Source organism: Schistocerca cancellata, chromosome 3 (genome assembly GCF_023864275.1).
Source record: "Schistocerca cancellata isolate TAMUIC-IGC-003103 chromosome 3, iqSchCanc2.1, whole genome shotgun sequence".
Taxonomy (NCBI): Eukaryota; Metazoa; Arthropoda; class Insecta; order Orthoptera; family Acrididae; genus Schistocerca; species Schistocerca cancellata.
The window spans coordinates 554128656-554146652 of record NC_064628.1 but is presented as its reverse complement, the minus strand read 5'-3'; the positions used below and the strand labels follow the sequence as shown (position 1 = coordinate 554146652).

The following is a 17997-nucleotide window of genomic DNA, read 5'->3' as shown; positions in this document are numbered from 1 at the left end:
GGGAGGACTACAATTCAAATTCTTGCCTAAGAGTTGGTTTGTGAGCTTTTGCATTGTGATTCTGAGTGATACTTGCTGGTCCATTAGCAGTATTTTGCACTTTTCTCAACTCATCACACCAGTGCAGTTTTTCCAATCTTGTAATGCAATCTTCTATATATGTGGCTAGTACCTTCCTAGTTATCTCCAAAAAGTAGAGCTTTCTGTCCTGTCAACACTGACATTGGACTGTTGATGAGTGTGAACATGTTCTCTGGTGTACCATTTCACTTGGCATATATTACAGGACTTGGCAAGGAAAAGTTAATTTACTGCCATGGCCCTATGGTCAGCAATGCCTATGTAAGACAACAAGTGTCTGGCGCAGTTGTTAGATTGGTTGCTGCTACTACAACCCCAGATTATCAAGATTTAAGTGAGTTTGAACGTGGTGTTATAGTCAGCACATGAGTGATGGGACACAGCATCTCCGAGGTAGCAATGAAGTGACCATTTCACGAGTGTAACATGAATATCAGGAATCCGGAAAACATCAAATCTCTGACTTCCTTGTGGCCAGAAAAAGATCCTGCAAGAATGGAACCAATGACAACTGAAGAAAATAATTAAACATGACAGAAGTACAACCCTTCTGCAGATTGTTGCAGATTTCAGCGCTGGGCCATCAACGTGTGTCAGCCTGTGAACAGTTCAATGAAACATAATCAATATGCACTTTTGGAGCCGAAGGCCCACCCATGTGCCCTTGACGACTGCATGACACAACGCTTTATGCCTCACCTAGTCCTGTCAACACTGACATTGGACTGTTGACAAGTGGAAACATGTTACCTGGTCAGACAAGTCTCATTTCAAATTATATGTGAGGTGTATGGGTATGGAGACAACCTCATGAATTCATGGGCCCTGCATGTCAGCAGGGGAATGTTCAAGCTGGTGGAGGTGCTGTAATGGTGTTGGGCATGTGCAGTTGTAGTGCTATGGGACCCTTGACATGCCTAGATATGGCTCTGACAGGTAACACATACTTAAGCATCCTGTCCAATCACCTGCATCCATTAATGTCCATTATGCATTCCAACGGACGTTGACAATTCCAGCAGGACAATGCAACACTCCACTCATCCAGAATTGCTACAGAGTGGCTCCAGGAACACACTTCTGAGTTAAACACTTCTTCTGGCCACCAAACTACCCAGACATGATCATTATTGAGCATATCTGGGAAGTCTTGCAATGTGCTGTTCAGAAGAGATCTCCACCCCCTCATACTCTTATGTACTTATGGACAGCCCTGCAGGATTTGTGGTATCAATTCCCTCCAACATTACTTCAGACATTAATTGAGTCCATGCCATGTTACATTTTGGCACTTCTGTCAGCTCCTGGGCCCCCTACAAGATATTAGGCTGGTGTACCAGTTTCCTAGGCTCTTCAGTGTATGATGTTCATCTTAATGACATAGTTTTTAATGCAAAAAATATAAAAGGAAAAACTGTCAAAAGATAAAAAAATAGTATTGTTACAATTTTGAGGAGATGCATTTGACCTGAGAATGCAAAATATGTGTTCGGGAGGGGGGGGGGAACAACTAAAAGATTCAGCCAAAAAGTGATGGCAATGAAATTGCATGCAATAAAACTTCTTGTGAAATGACAGAAGTATCAGGCTTCTAGATTGAATGTTCCAATTTTAAAATGGGAAAAAATTATTTTTTGATAAATATCACAGTTTTTCTAAGCATCAGTGAAGTACAAGTAAATGTCAACAAGATGAGTTGTAATTTTTGCATTCCCATATTCTATGCAATTGCCAACTTCAAGGAAGATCCCCCAAAATAAAGTATAAAAAACATTTCCCCTTATGCCTTGTGACCACCCTAGAACAGCACACTATCCAAGCCATTCACCATGTTTCAAATGTAAGCTGTAAAACCTAAGGTCCTTTAAGCTCAGTGTTTTGCTTTAAAAATGCTTAATCTTTCTCATTTGTATATCAGACAGAAGATTCCCTATTTTTGAAGAACTCCTGATTTATTTTTATCTGTATCCAATGTATCTACTGCAGCTATTTGTAATATAATCTTATTATCCACGTATTGGAAATATTAATATGTTTTACATTTTAAAAATCTAATGGTTAGCAATTGTATAATACTAAATAGGCTCTATAATTCTTCCAGAAGAAAAATTTTAAGTCTTTGTAGAACAAACTCTATGACAAATATTAATATTTAAATCTATCATTTATGTTACCATCTCAGTTGCACATGTACACTAAAAATAAATGTACAGCTTAGACAGTGAAATAAAAGATATGTTTAAATTTCAACACAATTGCAGAATTTCTCATTACAAATCTTTTGGCAATAGTGAAATGTTGATATGTTCATTGGAGTTTATTTAAATACAGGATTAGCATTAAAATAGTGTGTTTGTTATAACAATATACTGTGTCTAATATTCTCTGGAAAATAGTACCGCATACAATTTTGTGGATTAATAAATAAACAAAAGTACTGACATTTTCTGTCTTTGCAGCCAACCAATTAACACATCCCAATCATTTATTCATTCATTCATTGCTCATCGTGTCCCATAGATCCCAAAGATGGAGAACTTTCAGTGATATGGAATGAGTTTGCAGTAAAAGGAGTGCATTCTTATCCTTATTACAAACCTTGGTGGTGTTAGTACATCCACAATCTATAGGTATCTAATAGGGTGTTTCAGAGTCTTTGCCTCAAACATCTAGGGATGATAGATAATATCAAGGGGAACAATTTTTGTTATGGAGAAAATGTTCACTGATGCTTCCTGGTGTCATTAGGCATCCTTTAATATTTACCAGCCCTGGGATAGTGAGATTTCAGCAAACTAGCAGGTTCTGCTTCAAGGTGTGCTGCATACTACCTACTCCATAAATTGATACAGTGATTTTAAATAAGAAAACTGTAATAATTAGTGTCTCTAGACGGAGAAAGATATTTAGAAGAAGTCAGGAACTTTAATTTTGCTGGGCCTGTCCCTTTCATACAAAGCAAATGACTGGCTTATAGGTGACACATGAGACATATGCATAGTGTCTATGCCCTGCCAATTCTCAGGGACATACCCAATACAGAAGGATTCCTAGCATTGCTGGGAAATGTTGACGAAAATTTTGTTTCTAAAAAAGGTTGTTCGCCATAATGTGTTATATTCATAGATGTTAGCTGCAAGAACTTTGAAACACCATGTATTTCACAGACATCAAACAGAAAATGTAACTTGAGATTTTTAATGTACTTTGTTGCAAACATATTCTCAAAGGAAAAAAATGTAACCATTCTTCCCATATTAGCTACACGAATCATAATATTTTATTTTGGTTGATGCCAACATTTTTACATGTAAACAAGCAGTAAGATTTTGAATGTAGCTGCACTTTAACAACTGAGGGGTGAAAGAGCTACAGTGGATTAGAAATAGCAGCAGATTAGTTGCAAGATACAGGTTTATTAAACCTTGACCACAGTTGCGACAGTTTTAAAATTGTCTACTTCAGGAGATATTGTATATAAAATCACATTGTATGTAGCCAATGTGGGAGTTGTTGACTCTGTCTAGAACATGTCGTCCTCACTGTGTCTGCCAGAAAGTTCTAGAAATTCACAATTTACAAAATGGTAATAATATTATAGTTGAACCATCAGTTGTATCAAAAGAACACATTTTTTGGAATCCATTGTTTTAATGCTTCAAAAGGACATTATTTATTATTTAATTTATTTTAAATTTCTCTTAAAAAGTTCTAAAATTTGCCACTTTCTGTCTTTCACTAGTCTTTGAAATGAAGTATATTTAAACAAAACTTACTATTCTTTCACCTGTAGAAAACAAAATGTTTTAATTGAGAAATGTGAAAATTACATCCATTAATGTTTGTTTATGTAGAAATATTGTAAAATTTCACAGCTGTTGACATTATATTTTTTGTTAATTTCATTGAAGGAACATGTTTTCACTGATGTTAATTACATTTTCCCAAACATGTAATAGCTATCTAAATCTGGGACAACAGTTTAAATCTTAATTCTAACTGTCTTAAATAAAATTTTTAAAATTTTGCACATTTCTTTGTTGCTCATAATGAATGTAGTAGACTGCATAACATAATGGTATACTGTTAAATTTGTCAAACAGTGAAAACTCCATGTACAAATATCAACACTTTACAACACTTTAGAAAAAGATAGATTGCTACTTACTCTAAAGATGACATGTTAAGTTGCAGACAGGCTCAACTGAAAGACACTTACTCACAAGCTTAACCATAAGTATCTTTTAGATCTGCCTATCTGCAACTTAACATGCCATCTTTACAGTAAGTAGGAATCTATCTTTTCCTACATAAAATTTGTACTGTAAAGTATACTGGAGTCCTAGAATTGACTGCTTCATTAATGGAATTTTGTCTATCCCCTGATACATTGAAGGCCAGTGTAGAAAACATAATCAATTTCACTGCATTTCAAATAACATCACTGATATTTCAGTATTTAGTGAATGAATAATTAATGTTTAGTAGATGCCCACTGAAAATGTTAACCTTTAAGGATATTCAACAAGTTAAAGTAACTGAGAGAAGGAGTGGTCAGAAACTAATTTATGCATTTGTGGATTTTATTCTGTAGATTCAGTCATGAAGAAAAACCATCAGATGTGTCAAATAAATCAAGTTATTGTTAAAAGGAGAGAAGTATGTGATAAAAACTGAATTAATATAATCTCTTTATAAAAATATCATTTCACTACTAACTACTATCTCTGCTTTCCAGTACTAAATTTAAAACAGAATAATTAGCAGAAAGTATGTTTGTAGGAAAATAAGACATTTTTATTCATCTTTATTTATTTAATTTTCATTTAACAGCTACTGAGGAATATAAATATTTAGGTGTGAAAATGACAAATAATGGGAAACAGGACAAAGAAATTAGATCAAGAATAAATTCTGGAAAGACGACAATCTCTTTATTGAATGGAATTCTCTGGGACAAACACATAACAACTGATAACAAAATAAGGATTTTTAAAACAATAGTTAGGAGCATTATTACATATGGTTCAGAAGTGTGGACAACAAAATGGCAACTGAAATCAAAATTATTAGCCACAGAAATGGATTTCTGGAGACATTCAGCAAGAATATCAAGACGAGAAAGAATAAGAAATGAAGTAATCAGAGACAAGATGAAATGTAAAAATTCAATTATCGATTTCATCGAGCACAAACAACTTAAATGGTATGGACACATCAGACGAATGGAACAGGAAAGGCTACCAAAATGCATAATTGACTGGGTACCAATTGGAAGAAGAAAAAGGGGACGACCACCTGATACATGGAAACAGGGAGTTCAGTCAGCAATGAGGAAGAACAACATTCCTGAAGATTTATGGACAAATAGAGAAGAGTGGAGAACAATAATTAGTGAATTACTGTAATCTAGAATAGGTGCTGGAAAAATGTACTCACATTGTAAATCCAGAATAATAATAATAATTTAACTGGATACTGATGTCAATGACAGACTGTAATAGAATGTCATAAATGATTTACATACATACATACATACACACACACACACACACACACACACACACACACACACACACACACACACACACACACACCTTCCTCTTTCCTTACTTATCTGTACAATGATACAAGCTCTTAGATTAGATGTTTGTTATTATTACTGTCAATTGTAGTGTATTTTTAATTTGAATCTTCATAGTGCAGGAATTATAAAGTTTAAAAATTAAAACTAAATTGAAACTTTATACTTCTTGCTTTTATGAATTACAAAGTTTCAAAATTGAAATACACCAAAACTGACAATAGCAATGACAAATGTATAATGTAAGAGCCTGTTTCATTTTGCAGGTCTTAGTGAACCGTAAGGAAAGAGAAAGGTGTGTTTTCCCATTTATATTAGGTGCTGATTTTATTAAAGTAACAAATTAAAGTTTACCTGACCACAATGATATTTAATAAAGAATGAGACTTACTTACATTTCTAATGGTGAAGAAAAATTTATAATGAACATTATTGTCAGACAGGTGTCATGAGTCTTCAATTCTTAAGTTTAGATAACCAGATAATTTGTATAAAGGCAGGCTAATATGAAAATCCTTAATTTAATTTTCAATATGTAGGAGTTTCTAATTCCCTGTTTGTGAAAGGTATTTTCTGAAGACCTACCAAACACAATAAAAAATCTTAATTTGAATGCTGGACAGAGAAGATATTGTGCATGAAAATTATATTTTGTTTCAAACAGTGGTTGTGTGAAACAGAACTCAATTAGTTATTAATAAGAAAACTAACAATTTATAAGTACACTAAGGTGACAAAAGTGATGTGACAGTGATATGCACATGAACAAATGGTAGCATCACATGCACAAGTTATAAAAGGACAGTGCGTTGGTGGAGCTATCATTTGTATTCCGGTGATTCATGTGCAAAGGTTTCTGACGTGATTATGGATGCACCATGGGAATTAATGGGTTTGAATGTGGAATGGAAGTTGAAGCTAGACATATGGGGCATTTCATTTTGGAAACCATTAGTGAATTCAATATTCCAAGATCCACAGCATCAAGAGTGTGCTAAGAATACAAACTTTCAGGCATTGCCCCTCACCACAGACAGTGCAGTCACTGATGACATTCACTTAACAACTGAGAGCAGCAGCATTTGTATAGAGTTGTCAGTGCTAACATACAAGCAACACTGCATGAAATAACCACAGAAATCAATGTGGGATGTACAATGAGTGGCTCTGTTAGAACAGTGTGGTAAAATATAGTGTTAATAGGCTATGGCAGGATATGACCGAGTTGATTGATTTGCTAACAGCATGACATCATCTGCAATACTTCTCCTGGGCTCAAGACCACATCAGTTAGACCCTAGATGATTGGAAAACTTTGGCCTGGTCAGACAAGTCCTGATTTCAGTTAGTAAGAGGTGATGGTAGGGTTCGAGTGTGGTGCAGACCCCATGAAGACATGAACACAAGTAGATAACAAGTCCCTGTGCAAACTGGTAGTACCAAGTGAGGTGGCACAGTGGTTAGCACACTGGACTTGCATTTGTCAGGACAGTGGTTCAAACACTCATCTAGCCATCCTCATTTAGATTTTCTGTGGTTTCCCTGAATTACTTCAAGCAAATGCCACAATGGCTCTTTTGAAAGGACATGGCCAACTTCCTTCCGCATCCTTCCCCAAGCCAATGGGACTGATGATATCACTGTGTGATCTCCTCCCCCAAATCAGCCAACCAAGCAACAAAGATGGTAATAGCTCCATAATGGTGTGGGCTGTGTTTACATGGAAAATTGACTGGAAATGGTTATGTTGAGCTACCTGGTGACCATTTGCAGCCATTCATGGACTTCATGTTCCCAAAAAAGGTGGAATTTTTATGCACGAGAGTGCTTCATGTCATCGGGCCACACTTGTTCACGATCTGTTTGAAGAATGTTCTGGACAATTGGAGGGAATGATTTGGCTACCCAGATTGCCTGAAATGTATCCCAATGACAATTTGTGGGACATAGTTGAGAGGTCAGTTCGTGCATAAAATCCTGCATTTTGAACACTTTCACAGTCATGGACAGCTATAGAGACAGCATGGCCCAATGTTTGTGCAGGGGCGTCCAACAATTTGTTGAGTCCATTCCACACTGAGTTTCTACACTACATTGGGCAAAAGGAGGCCCCCCACACAATCTCAAGAGGTATCTCAGGCCTTTTGTCAGCTCAGTGTACATTTACTTGGGAATGATTGGAAGGATTTCAAAGTATTTCAAGAGACCTTTGCAAGGTGTGTTTGTCCTAAGTAGCCAATATTTTTACTGCTCTCATTGGCTAATAAATACCGTATTTACTTTACCTGCATTGCAATAGAAGATAATTCTATATTCAGAATAAATCCTTTGTCAAGCTATAGTACAAAAACATGCACACACACACACACACACACACACACACACACACACACACACACACACACACACACACACACACACACATGTTGATTGAAGCAGATTTAGTACATTACACAGCTGCTTTCACTGGTGGCCCTGTCTCTAGTGGGATAGGGTAAACCAACAACCAGACTGGAGGAAAAAGTGCTGACTTGGCCAGGTCTTGCACCTGGGTCACCCCAGGGATATGGTCCCTGTGACAGGGGTTTGAAAGTAGAGTGGCTTGGTGATGAAACAGGAAGTTGTGTATGAGTGAGTGACTGTATACCACTTTAGGAGGAGTGGAAAGGATCTAAGGGATCTTTGATAGGATTTCCCTCATTTATGGGCTTGATGATAGATAAGTGAAGTACTGGTGAAGGTTATGGTTTAATTGTTCCATACTGGAGTGATACTGGGTGACAAAGGGGGCTTTCCTCTGTAACCAATCTTTGAAGGTGGTGGAAGGATTTTGGATGTGTGAGGGTATAGCATGGTAGATCTGTTTGAGGACCAGATTTGGGGTGTAGTGTCTGTGAAGGGCCTCATGAGACATTCAGGATACTCAACAAGGCAGTTATCATCATTGCAAATACACTATCAATTGCTGGACAGACTTTAAGGGTTCTACTAGAACATTCCTATAAATTAACACAATGGAATATATGCATCCCAAAGAAATTTAACAGGCGGTGTTCCTTTTGATGTATTACTGTTAATGTCTATTTCTGCTGTGAACAGATTATTTTGTTTGTTTGAAATTTTATAATTTCAGTTCAATATATTCATTTTCATATATACATTGCTTTGTTGCCCAAGGGTCAAAGTGGTGTTCTCTACTCTAGTGCAAAGGCCTTCAGTTTGCTTACTCAGACATAAGCAAGAAATTCATAATTCCTACAAAGTAACAAGAAAATTAACATTTTTTGCCACTATTTCTATAAATTATCTGATTATTTCGTTCCAAGGATTGAAGATTTCTGTCTTCTGCCAAACAAATTGCTATGTTCACTATAAAAATGACAGTATCATTATGAATGCTATGATCTGCATTTCTGTTCTAGCAGTCTCATTGTTATTGGGACAATAAACCCTACCTAACATGTCTATCTTTTTAAAATAAATAATAGCAAAATATTAAACTAGCAGTAGAGATAAACAGCAACTACTTAATATAGTTCAAGAAGCCAGCTATTTTCACATTGGCTCATTTTCTGTTAATTTTGCAGTTTAAAATACAGCCTACAAGTTATGTATCATATTATTGGTAGTTCATTTTTTATACAGTGTACAGATATGGCTTTTACCATCTGTCTCTATTTTGTTAATGAATACCTTTATTCTAGCATCAACCCAGAAGATTTTCCTTCATAATAGGACCTATGGCACATGATCACTGAATAAATGAATGAATGAATCTACATCATATTCTCTGTGTTGGATGGACTTCTCTCTGTCTGACACAAGTTGCACTCATCCCAAGTGTTGCAGATCTAACAATAGTTTGCACTGTCCATTTCCTGTTGAGCTTTTTACCACCTTTAGTTTTGAAAAATTAATTAATTAATAGAAAAGAAACAGTAAGAATAAAGAACTCTATCCAGTTATACTATTCTGTTATCAATAATACTGATTTCACTGAGTTGCACATCATTTATGTGTTGCAGGTTCTCTGTCAGCAGCAAGCACTGCAGATTCCTTAAGTTCCAGTTTCCTGTGCAGTGCTGCAAATGAGGTAAATCAAGAAACAGACAGAATAGAGTTTTTACTACATTCATGATTCTTTATCATCATCACTGTTATCATAGTTGTCAGCTGACTGAAATTCAAAGATAAGTAAAAGCCTTCTTTAGACTTTTACATACATTACTCTTCAGCTACACACATCCTTATTGCCCCTGTATGTTTTTGAATGTTAGCTACGCATCTTTGATAAGGCCATCATTTAGACCTTTTCTTACCTCTCAGGATACAGCAAAGAACTTCCTAGATCCACAAACCATCTGTTCTCTGGTCTACATGTCCAGTCACTTCCATTCCATTTCCACAATTCTCATAAATGTGACTTCTACATCAGTCTGTTCCCTGACTTATTTATTTGTGTTCTGATCCTTTCTAGTATTTCTGAACAAGAATCTCTCCATTGCTTGTTGAGTAATTTGAGTTTTTTAATGGTTTTTGGATTAAAAGTCTATTTATCATTACTGAAAGATAAAAGCTGGTAGTTCTTACTGATTGTGGGCTTCCCTTTTCAAATCAGTTAGTTTTCCATATTTAGATGGTAAAAATTACTGATTTTTACTTGAAAGAATACTGCTATTCACCACACAGAGCAGATGTTGAATGGCAGACAGGCACAATGAAAAAATACTGCTAGGTATTATGTAGCTACCAGGACTAAGTCCTTCATCAGGCACGGACAACAAAACTCACACACATTCATAATTCACACATACAAATGGCTGTTGTGTCCATTACAGATTTCCATTATTTCATTTCAAATGTTTGATTACATTTTTTTGTAATTTTATAAATGCTTTTCAGGCCTACTTTCAGACTTACTCTATGATCTTTTTTTTTCTTGCTGCTGATCTGATATCTGCCTGCATTAGAGGAAAACAGTACAGTGTCATCAATGACACAAAGGTGTTTCAAATGTGGTCCATTAACACACATTCTAAGTCTGTTTATCCACTTTAAGTCTCTGCAAACTTCCTCTAACACTGCTGCTAATAGTTTCCATAATATGTACAATTCTTGACTGAAGTTTCTTTCATTTGTAACTTTCTCACTATCCCAGGTAAGTCTAACAAAACTCTAACATTACCATAATATATTTTTTTCAGTATGCTACAATGTATTGAATGAATGACTTGTTTCTCAAGAGATTTTACTACAGAGCAGATATCAGAATATCTTAAGACATGAAGAGACTTGAGCAGGATGTATTAGCATGGAGAGCTGCATCAAAGGAGTTTTTAAACTGTAGATTGCAACAACATCAACATACTAGAAAAGTTACCGTATGAGTGCAGATGAAGAACTAATGCTGCACTTGACTGTGGGCATGTGATTCCTCATCCCTACTGAAGAAAAAAGTGTATCTAGCAAAACCTAGTCCCACCAGTAGGTTTAATAGAAATTCAGTTTAAAAGAACGAGGTTCAGGCAATGCTGTAACTGTGTGCAGCTTGACCAAGAACAGCTAGCATGAATGCTGTGCTATGCCTGAACTGGCTCATTAGCTCATTGAGATGAGGAAATGGCTCTCAGTTGCCATTGATACTATCTCTTTGAAATCATTCATCTTTTCTATGCTTATGTGAGCAGATTGGAAGGAGTGGACACTGTCTCCTAAAAAGGCATTAAGAACATTTTTATCAACTTTTTTTAAATAGATGTACTTTGTGTTTCTTTTTGTAGTTGTGGCTGTTATGGTATTCAGCCTAGCAGCAACTGCCTTGTGGTAGCTAATCCCTATATTTGTCATGAGACTCCCTATTTGTCAAGTATGCTTTTGCAGCCATTTACACTTCAAGTGGGCTCATGAACTAATTGTTCAAAATCATTTTCTGAGAAAGCATTCAGTACAATTTCGGATGACGTTTTATGCCTGCCACTGCCTTTAAATGTATAATTTTTCCAGAATATCAAGGGCAGATTGAAGTCACCACTGACTATAATTGCATGAGTGGGGTACCTGTTTGAAATGAGACTCAGGTTTTCTTTGAAATGTTCAGCAACTATATCTTCTGAGTCAGGGGGTTGGTAAAATGATCCAATTAACTGTTGAGTCTGATTGTCAAGTATAACCTCTACCCGTACTACTTCACAGGAACTATCTAATTCAGTTTCACTACAAGGTAAACTACTTCTGACAGCAATAAATACTCCACTGCCAACTGTATTTAATCTATCCATTCTGAACATTGTTAGGTCATTTGAAAAAATTTCAGATGAACTTATTTCTGGCTTTAGCCAGCTTTCTATAACTATAACTATTTGAGCTTCAGTGCTTTCTATTCAGGCTTGGAGCTCTGGTTCTTTTCCAACTAAGCTACAACAATTTACAGCTGCAATACTGATTGTTTCTACAACTACCTTACCGTGTTTTACCTGCCCCTTTTAGACGGATGCCCTTTCTGTGGTTTCCTGAGATCCTCTATCCTTAAAAACTGCCCAGTCCCTTCCACACAGCACCCACTACCATTGTAGCTGCTCCCTGTGTGTAATAGACTCCTGACCTATTAACTGGAACCCGAAAACACAATGCTCAATGGCTCAAGTTCAAAAAAATGGCTCTGAGCACTATGCGACTTAACTTCTGAGGTCATCAGTCACCTAGAACTTAGAACTAATTAAACCTAACTAATCTAAGGACATCACACACATCCATGCTCAAGGCAGGATTCGAACCTGTGACTGTAGCGGTCGCTCAGCTCCAGACTGTAGCGCCTAGAACCGCACGGATACTCCAGCCGGTGATGGTGCAAGTCAAGGAATCTGCAGCCTACACAGTCATAGAACTGCCTGAGCCTCTGATTCAGATCCTCCACTTGACTCTGCACCAAAGGACCACAGTCAGTTCTGTCAACGGTGCTGCAGATGGTGAGCTCTGCCTTAACCTTGCAAGCAAGACTGGTAGTCTTTACCATTTCTACTAGCTGCTCAAAACCAGAGAGAATCTCCTCAAATCCAAAGTGTCACGTGTAATTGGTACCAACATGGGCCACCACCTGCTGTTGGCTGCACCCTATACTCTTCATGGCATCCAGAAGCTTTCATTCCACATCCAGAATGCTCCCACCCTGGTATGCACACGGAGTGCACACTGACTTCCTTCCCCTCCTTGGCAGCCATGTTCCTAAGGAGACACTTTAAGCACCTAATGTTGGAGCTCCCAACTACCAGCAAACCCACCCTCTGTGAATGCCCAGATCTTGAGGTCCGAGAAGCTTCCTCTGGAACAGGGGGACAACTGCATCCAGCTCAGAGACATCATCAGCCACAGATAACCCCTGAAAACAGTTCGTCAAATGAACCGGGGAAGCCCTACTACCAGCCCCTCAGAAGGTCTTTTGCTGCCTGCTAGACCTTGGAATGATCTCCCACTCAACCATGGGTGAGGGGTCAACTTCAGTCTAGGCAGTACCCGGGGTGGTCACAGCAGTGGACTGATAGGGGGACACGTGGGTTGCACTCAATGTCCCTCGCATCTCCACATCTGAACCCCCACAGTGATGTCCATGGCAGCAGCCTCAAGCTGTGTTATGAAAGGCAACACTGGCTGGAGCTGTGAGCAAAGGGTCACCAACTCAGCTCACATCTGTACATAGCAATCACGGTGCCTATCCATTACTGAAGTCTCTCCTGTTTGAAACTCATAAAAATATGTAATAAACGAATGGTGTACTCATCTTATTAGCAGTAGGAACTCAAGTGGCTGTCACTGATGGTCTAAGTGTCACTGAGCTGTTCTAATCAAAACAAGCAAAAGCCTGTACAATACGAGGGTCGATAGCAATGGCGGTAGTGTACGCTATACTGTTTTAAAAATAAAAGGTTGTTCCTAGTAAGCAGTCAAACATGCAAGAAATTATAAAAATGTACTAGTAACTGAAAATAAGTTGCTCCTGTTTGAAGCTTGTAAAAATATGTAATAAACGAATGGTGTACTTGCCTTATTAGCAGCAGAAACATGCAGTGTTCTCTCACTGATGGTCTAATCGACATTAAGTCACATTAGGCATGCTAGACACAATAATACCATTCTCCATGTTTGTTGTCTAGATTTATTTTCACAGAGGTGGTATGTATACCTACTAGCAATCCTCACTTCAGAGAAGATGTTCAATGTGACCATCTTGCGTTTACAAACACTTCACCACTCACTGGATCATACTTCACAGGACCACACATAACACATCTGCATCCAATATTGTTGTAGCAGCATGCACATGAGCTATTACGTCATGTACATCCATGGGTGGAGTGTGACAAACTTGTTTCTTTAAGTGCCTGGCAAATAAAAATCTCTTGGATTAAGGTCCAGGGAACTGGAGCCTGGACCAACATGAGCAATCTATTGCCTTGGAAACACTTCATTATGCACATTAATTCCAAAGAGTGGCAGTGCACCATCACGCTGAAGACATAGCTGACACCAAACAGGGAAAGTGAAACATTTTCAGTGTGTTTTTGGAGCTTATAGGTGCTCAATGGCAAGGTTATCAAATGCCTCTGAGTACTATGGGACTTAACTTCTGAGGTCATCAGTCCCCTAGAAATTAGAACTACTTAAACTAACCTAAGGATATCACACACATCCATGTCTGATGCAGGATTTGAACCTGCGACTGCAGCAGTTGCGCAGTTCCGGACTGTAGTGCCTAGAACTGCTCGACCACTCCAGCCGGCGGCAAGGTTATCAGTGCCCAGAATATTTTCTAATGTGTCTGGCAAAGTATAGCAGAGAAACATACAAACAGGGGTACATTCAACTTTTCCAGCAAAAGGTGAGGGCCAAAAGCACTCCTCCCACAATTCCAGCCCACAGGTTTATGTCAAAGCATGCCTGAAAGTCATGTTCATGGGTGACATGTGGGTTGTGCTCTGACCAATAATGGTTCTTGTGGATGTTGAAAATGTCTTCATGAGTGGAGCTGCATTGTCTGCCTGTATCACATTACTTATAAAAAGATTGTCATCTTCCACTTGATGTGAAATCTATCCACTAAACTGTACTTATTGAATGCCTTTGGTGAAATATGACAGGATTTAAATATTTACTTATGTACCTTACTTCTCTGTGTACGTTATAACACTGTCCAGTGACACACATTTGGGATTTGGCTACACTGTGCTATGGGGTATGTTATGGGAATAATTAAGAAATGGCATGCAGAAATTTTCTTTTCACTTAGATCTTCATTAATGTGCATTTTCTATTTACATAGGTCTTCATTGACCTGCAACTTATCTGTCATTTATTGTGTTCTGAAAGTGAACCTTTCAATTCACTATAGGAGTCAGTGAACTCATACATCTATCTGGGTGTAGAAGTCTGTGAGTGTATGCAATGGAATGATCACATGAGCTCATTCATACAAAAATTTTCAGGACTGCTGTTGCCATCTGTTGAAAACCTTACCTTTGGACTAATGGTCACCATCACCCTCGAAGTAATCCCCATCCACACGTACATACCAGTCCCAGTGCTTCTGCCACTGGTAAAACATTTTCTGGAAGTCCTGTTCTTTGAGGGTGTTTATCACCATCAGTGATGCTTCTTGAATCCTCTCTAGAGTGTCGAACCGATGGCCTTTCAACTTGAGTTTGAGTTTTGGGAATAGCGCGAAGTCACAAGGTGCCAAATGTGGAGAGTACGGTGGGTAGGGTACCACCATGTTGTTTTTTGCCAAAAAGGTCATCGTGAGCAAGGACTAGTGACAGGGTGCATTGTCATGATGCAGCAGCCAGTTCCCTTGACACCAAACATCGGGCCATTGTTGCTGCACGTTTTCATGGAGCTGTCAAAAAACATCACAGTAGTACACATAATTCACTGTTTTGATGGGTGGGATGAATTCTTTGTGCACAATTCCCTTGGTATCAAAGAAAATGATGATCATGCTCTTCACTTTGCTCTTCACCTCTCTCACTTCTTTGGGTCTTGGAGAGTCCGGGCTCTTCCACTGGAACACACGCATATGGCTCATGCTCTGTCCCCCAAACACTTGTTGAATTATTGCAAGGGTCTCTGTAGCACTTTTCCCAAGATTCACACAGAATTTGATACACATGTGCTGTTCTGTTCGATGATCCATTGTGCAATCGCCACACACCAAACACAGAGTATTACGGAAATCACTGTGGACACTTCATACGTCCTTCCAGCTGAATGCCACTCCACACACTGACTCATCAGATATGTAGCTCTTGCCACCTAGTGGTGCAAATATCTACTACTCCTACTTTCCAGATGGCAGCACCAGTCCTGAAAATTTTGGATTCCACCTCACAGGTCAACCAGGTGACAGACTTTGATTAATTGGCATGATACTAGAAAAATGCAATTAGTTTACAAAGGAAATTTGTTAACTTGTTATAAAACAGTTGTACATTCTATTTTGATGTACAATTCTTGTATCTTGAGGATACAATTCATACAAACAATGACATGAATGGTTACAGATTTGTTTGACCGTTAGAAAAAGCATCATGTAAAAATGCTGAAAACCTGAAGTGACAGATGCTTGAAAATAGACATCAACTATGCAATGAGAGCAAACTTGAAAATGTAAACTAAACATACTGTTTCCAGAATGAAATTTTCACTCTGCAGCGGAGTGTCTCCACAGCATCCTTTCTTTCAGGAGTGCTAGTTCTGCAAGGTTCACAGGAGAGCTTCTGTAAAGTTTGGAAGGTAGGAGATGAGATACTGGCAGAAGTAAAGCTGTGAATTTGTCATGAAATTTAGTCTAAAGCTTACTTTAGATGTCAAAACAATGAAAAATTCAGGATGGAATGCAACAATATTGTGGAAAGGATACTGCTACTCACCATACAGCAGAGATTTTGAGTCGCAGATAGGCACACCAAAAAGGCTGTCGAAAAGTAAGCTTTCAGCCAGCAAGGCCTTTGTCAGACATGGACAAAAACACACACACACACACACACACATACACAGACACAGACACAAATGCAACTTGCTCATACATGACCACAGTCTTTGGCAGTCTGGCTCCAGCTGCCAGAGACTATAGTGATGTGTATGTGAGTTGTGTTTGCATGCGCATGTGAATGTGTGTGTGTGTGTGTGTGTGTGTGTGTGTGTGTGTGTGTGTGTTTTACAAAGACCTTGTTGGCCAAAAACTTACTTTCTGACAGTCTTTTTGTTGCGCTTATCTGTGACTCAGCATCTCCGCTATATAGTGAGTAGCAATTATCCTTTTCATAATATTGTTACTTTAGATGTTCTAATATTTAAGGACAAAATGATAATGAAGCTGTGGAAAGAGTGCCTATGCAGTAAATGTTAGAACTAGAACTGCTGAACCATAGCCCTTCCAAATTACTGAAAAGAATAAGGAAATGGCATCAGTGCTTTGAAGCCTGTGAACAAAATAATATAAGCAGCTTAATGATATTAGGAGCAATCTGGCAGTACATAATGCAATGGAATGTCAATTTTACATTCTACAATTTTACATCTGCAATTTTATAACACAAATTTGTAGCTCCTGTGAAAAACACATAAGATCAATACTAAAAATTTCCTGATTTTACATTTCTTCCTAGTATGGTTTATCTTGATTTTAAGTTCTTACTCAAAGTGTCACTTGACTTCATCCTATTTTCTTTCTTTTGAAATTTGATGTCACTGATCAAGTTATAAGTGGCTCAAGAGACAGTTGGTTCACACCATGACTGGTGGCAGAATTAAGGGAATGTATTAGGCCATTGTGGAGAGAAGAGATGTGAGTGAGGAAATGCAGATGTAATCCACGATTGGTGTTAGCAACACAGCTTGCAACATTTATCTCCACTGCACAATTATGATACAACTACTGCTAGGTTGCAATAGTAATGGAAAAACAAGACAGTCAATCTGGTGTTGCCAGATAGAGATAGATTTCCTGCAGCATCAAATATATGGCCATTTTTAAGATTGATAGGAATTTTAACTCTAACAATGGACATTTTTATATTAATTTTGTGTATAAGATTCACCTGAATTTTGGAGGCAACTGTTCAAAGAAAAAGCATGTCTATGAGTCCTTCAAATACAGTAGTATGAAAACTGTTGTTCTGGAGAGAGCTGCTGTCTCTTCAGGTTTACAGTATAGCTGCAGTTTATCTGCTATTAATCACAGAGTGGAACATTAACTAGGCTGAAAACTTTGCTATCTTTTGGAAAAATCCTTTTTTGAGTTACAGTGAACATAACACATACATCTTTGCACACACACACAC

General features: G+C 37.9%; 1 protein-coding gene across 1 annotated transcript in view; it reads left to right on the top strand.

Moving 5' to 3' along the window:
* The window catches only part of LOC126176425 (uncharacterized), a gene marked incomplete at its 3' end in the record, with an annotated part of 132705 nt that overhangs the window by 45724 nt on the left and 68984 nt on the right, over positions 1–17997 (top strand). Inside the window, exon 4 of the mRNA XM_049923581.1 lies at positions 9691–9758. Within this exon, the coding sequence (XP_049779538.1) occupies positions 9691–9758 (68 nt within the window). The remainder of the gene's footprint in view (positions 1–9690; positions 9759–17997) is intronic.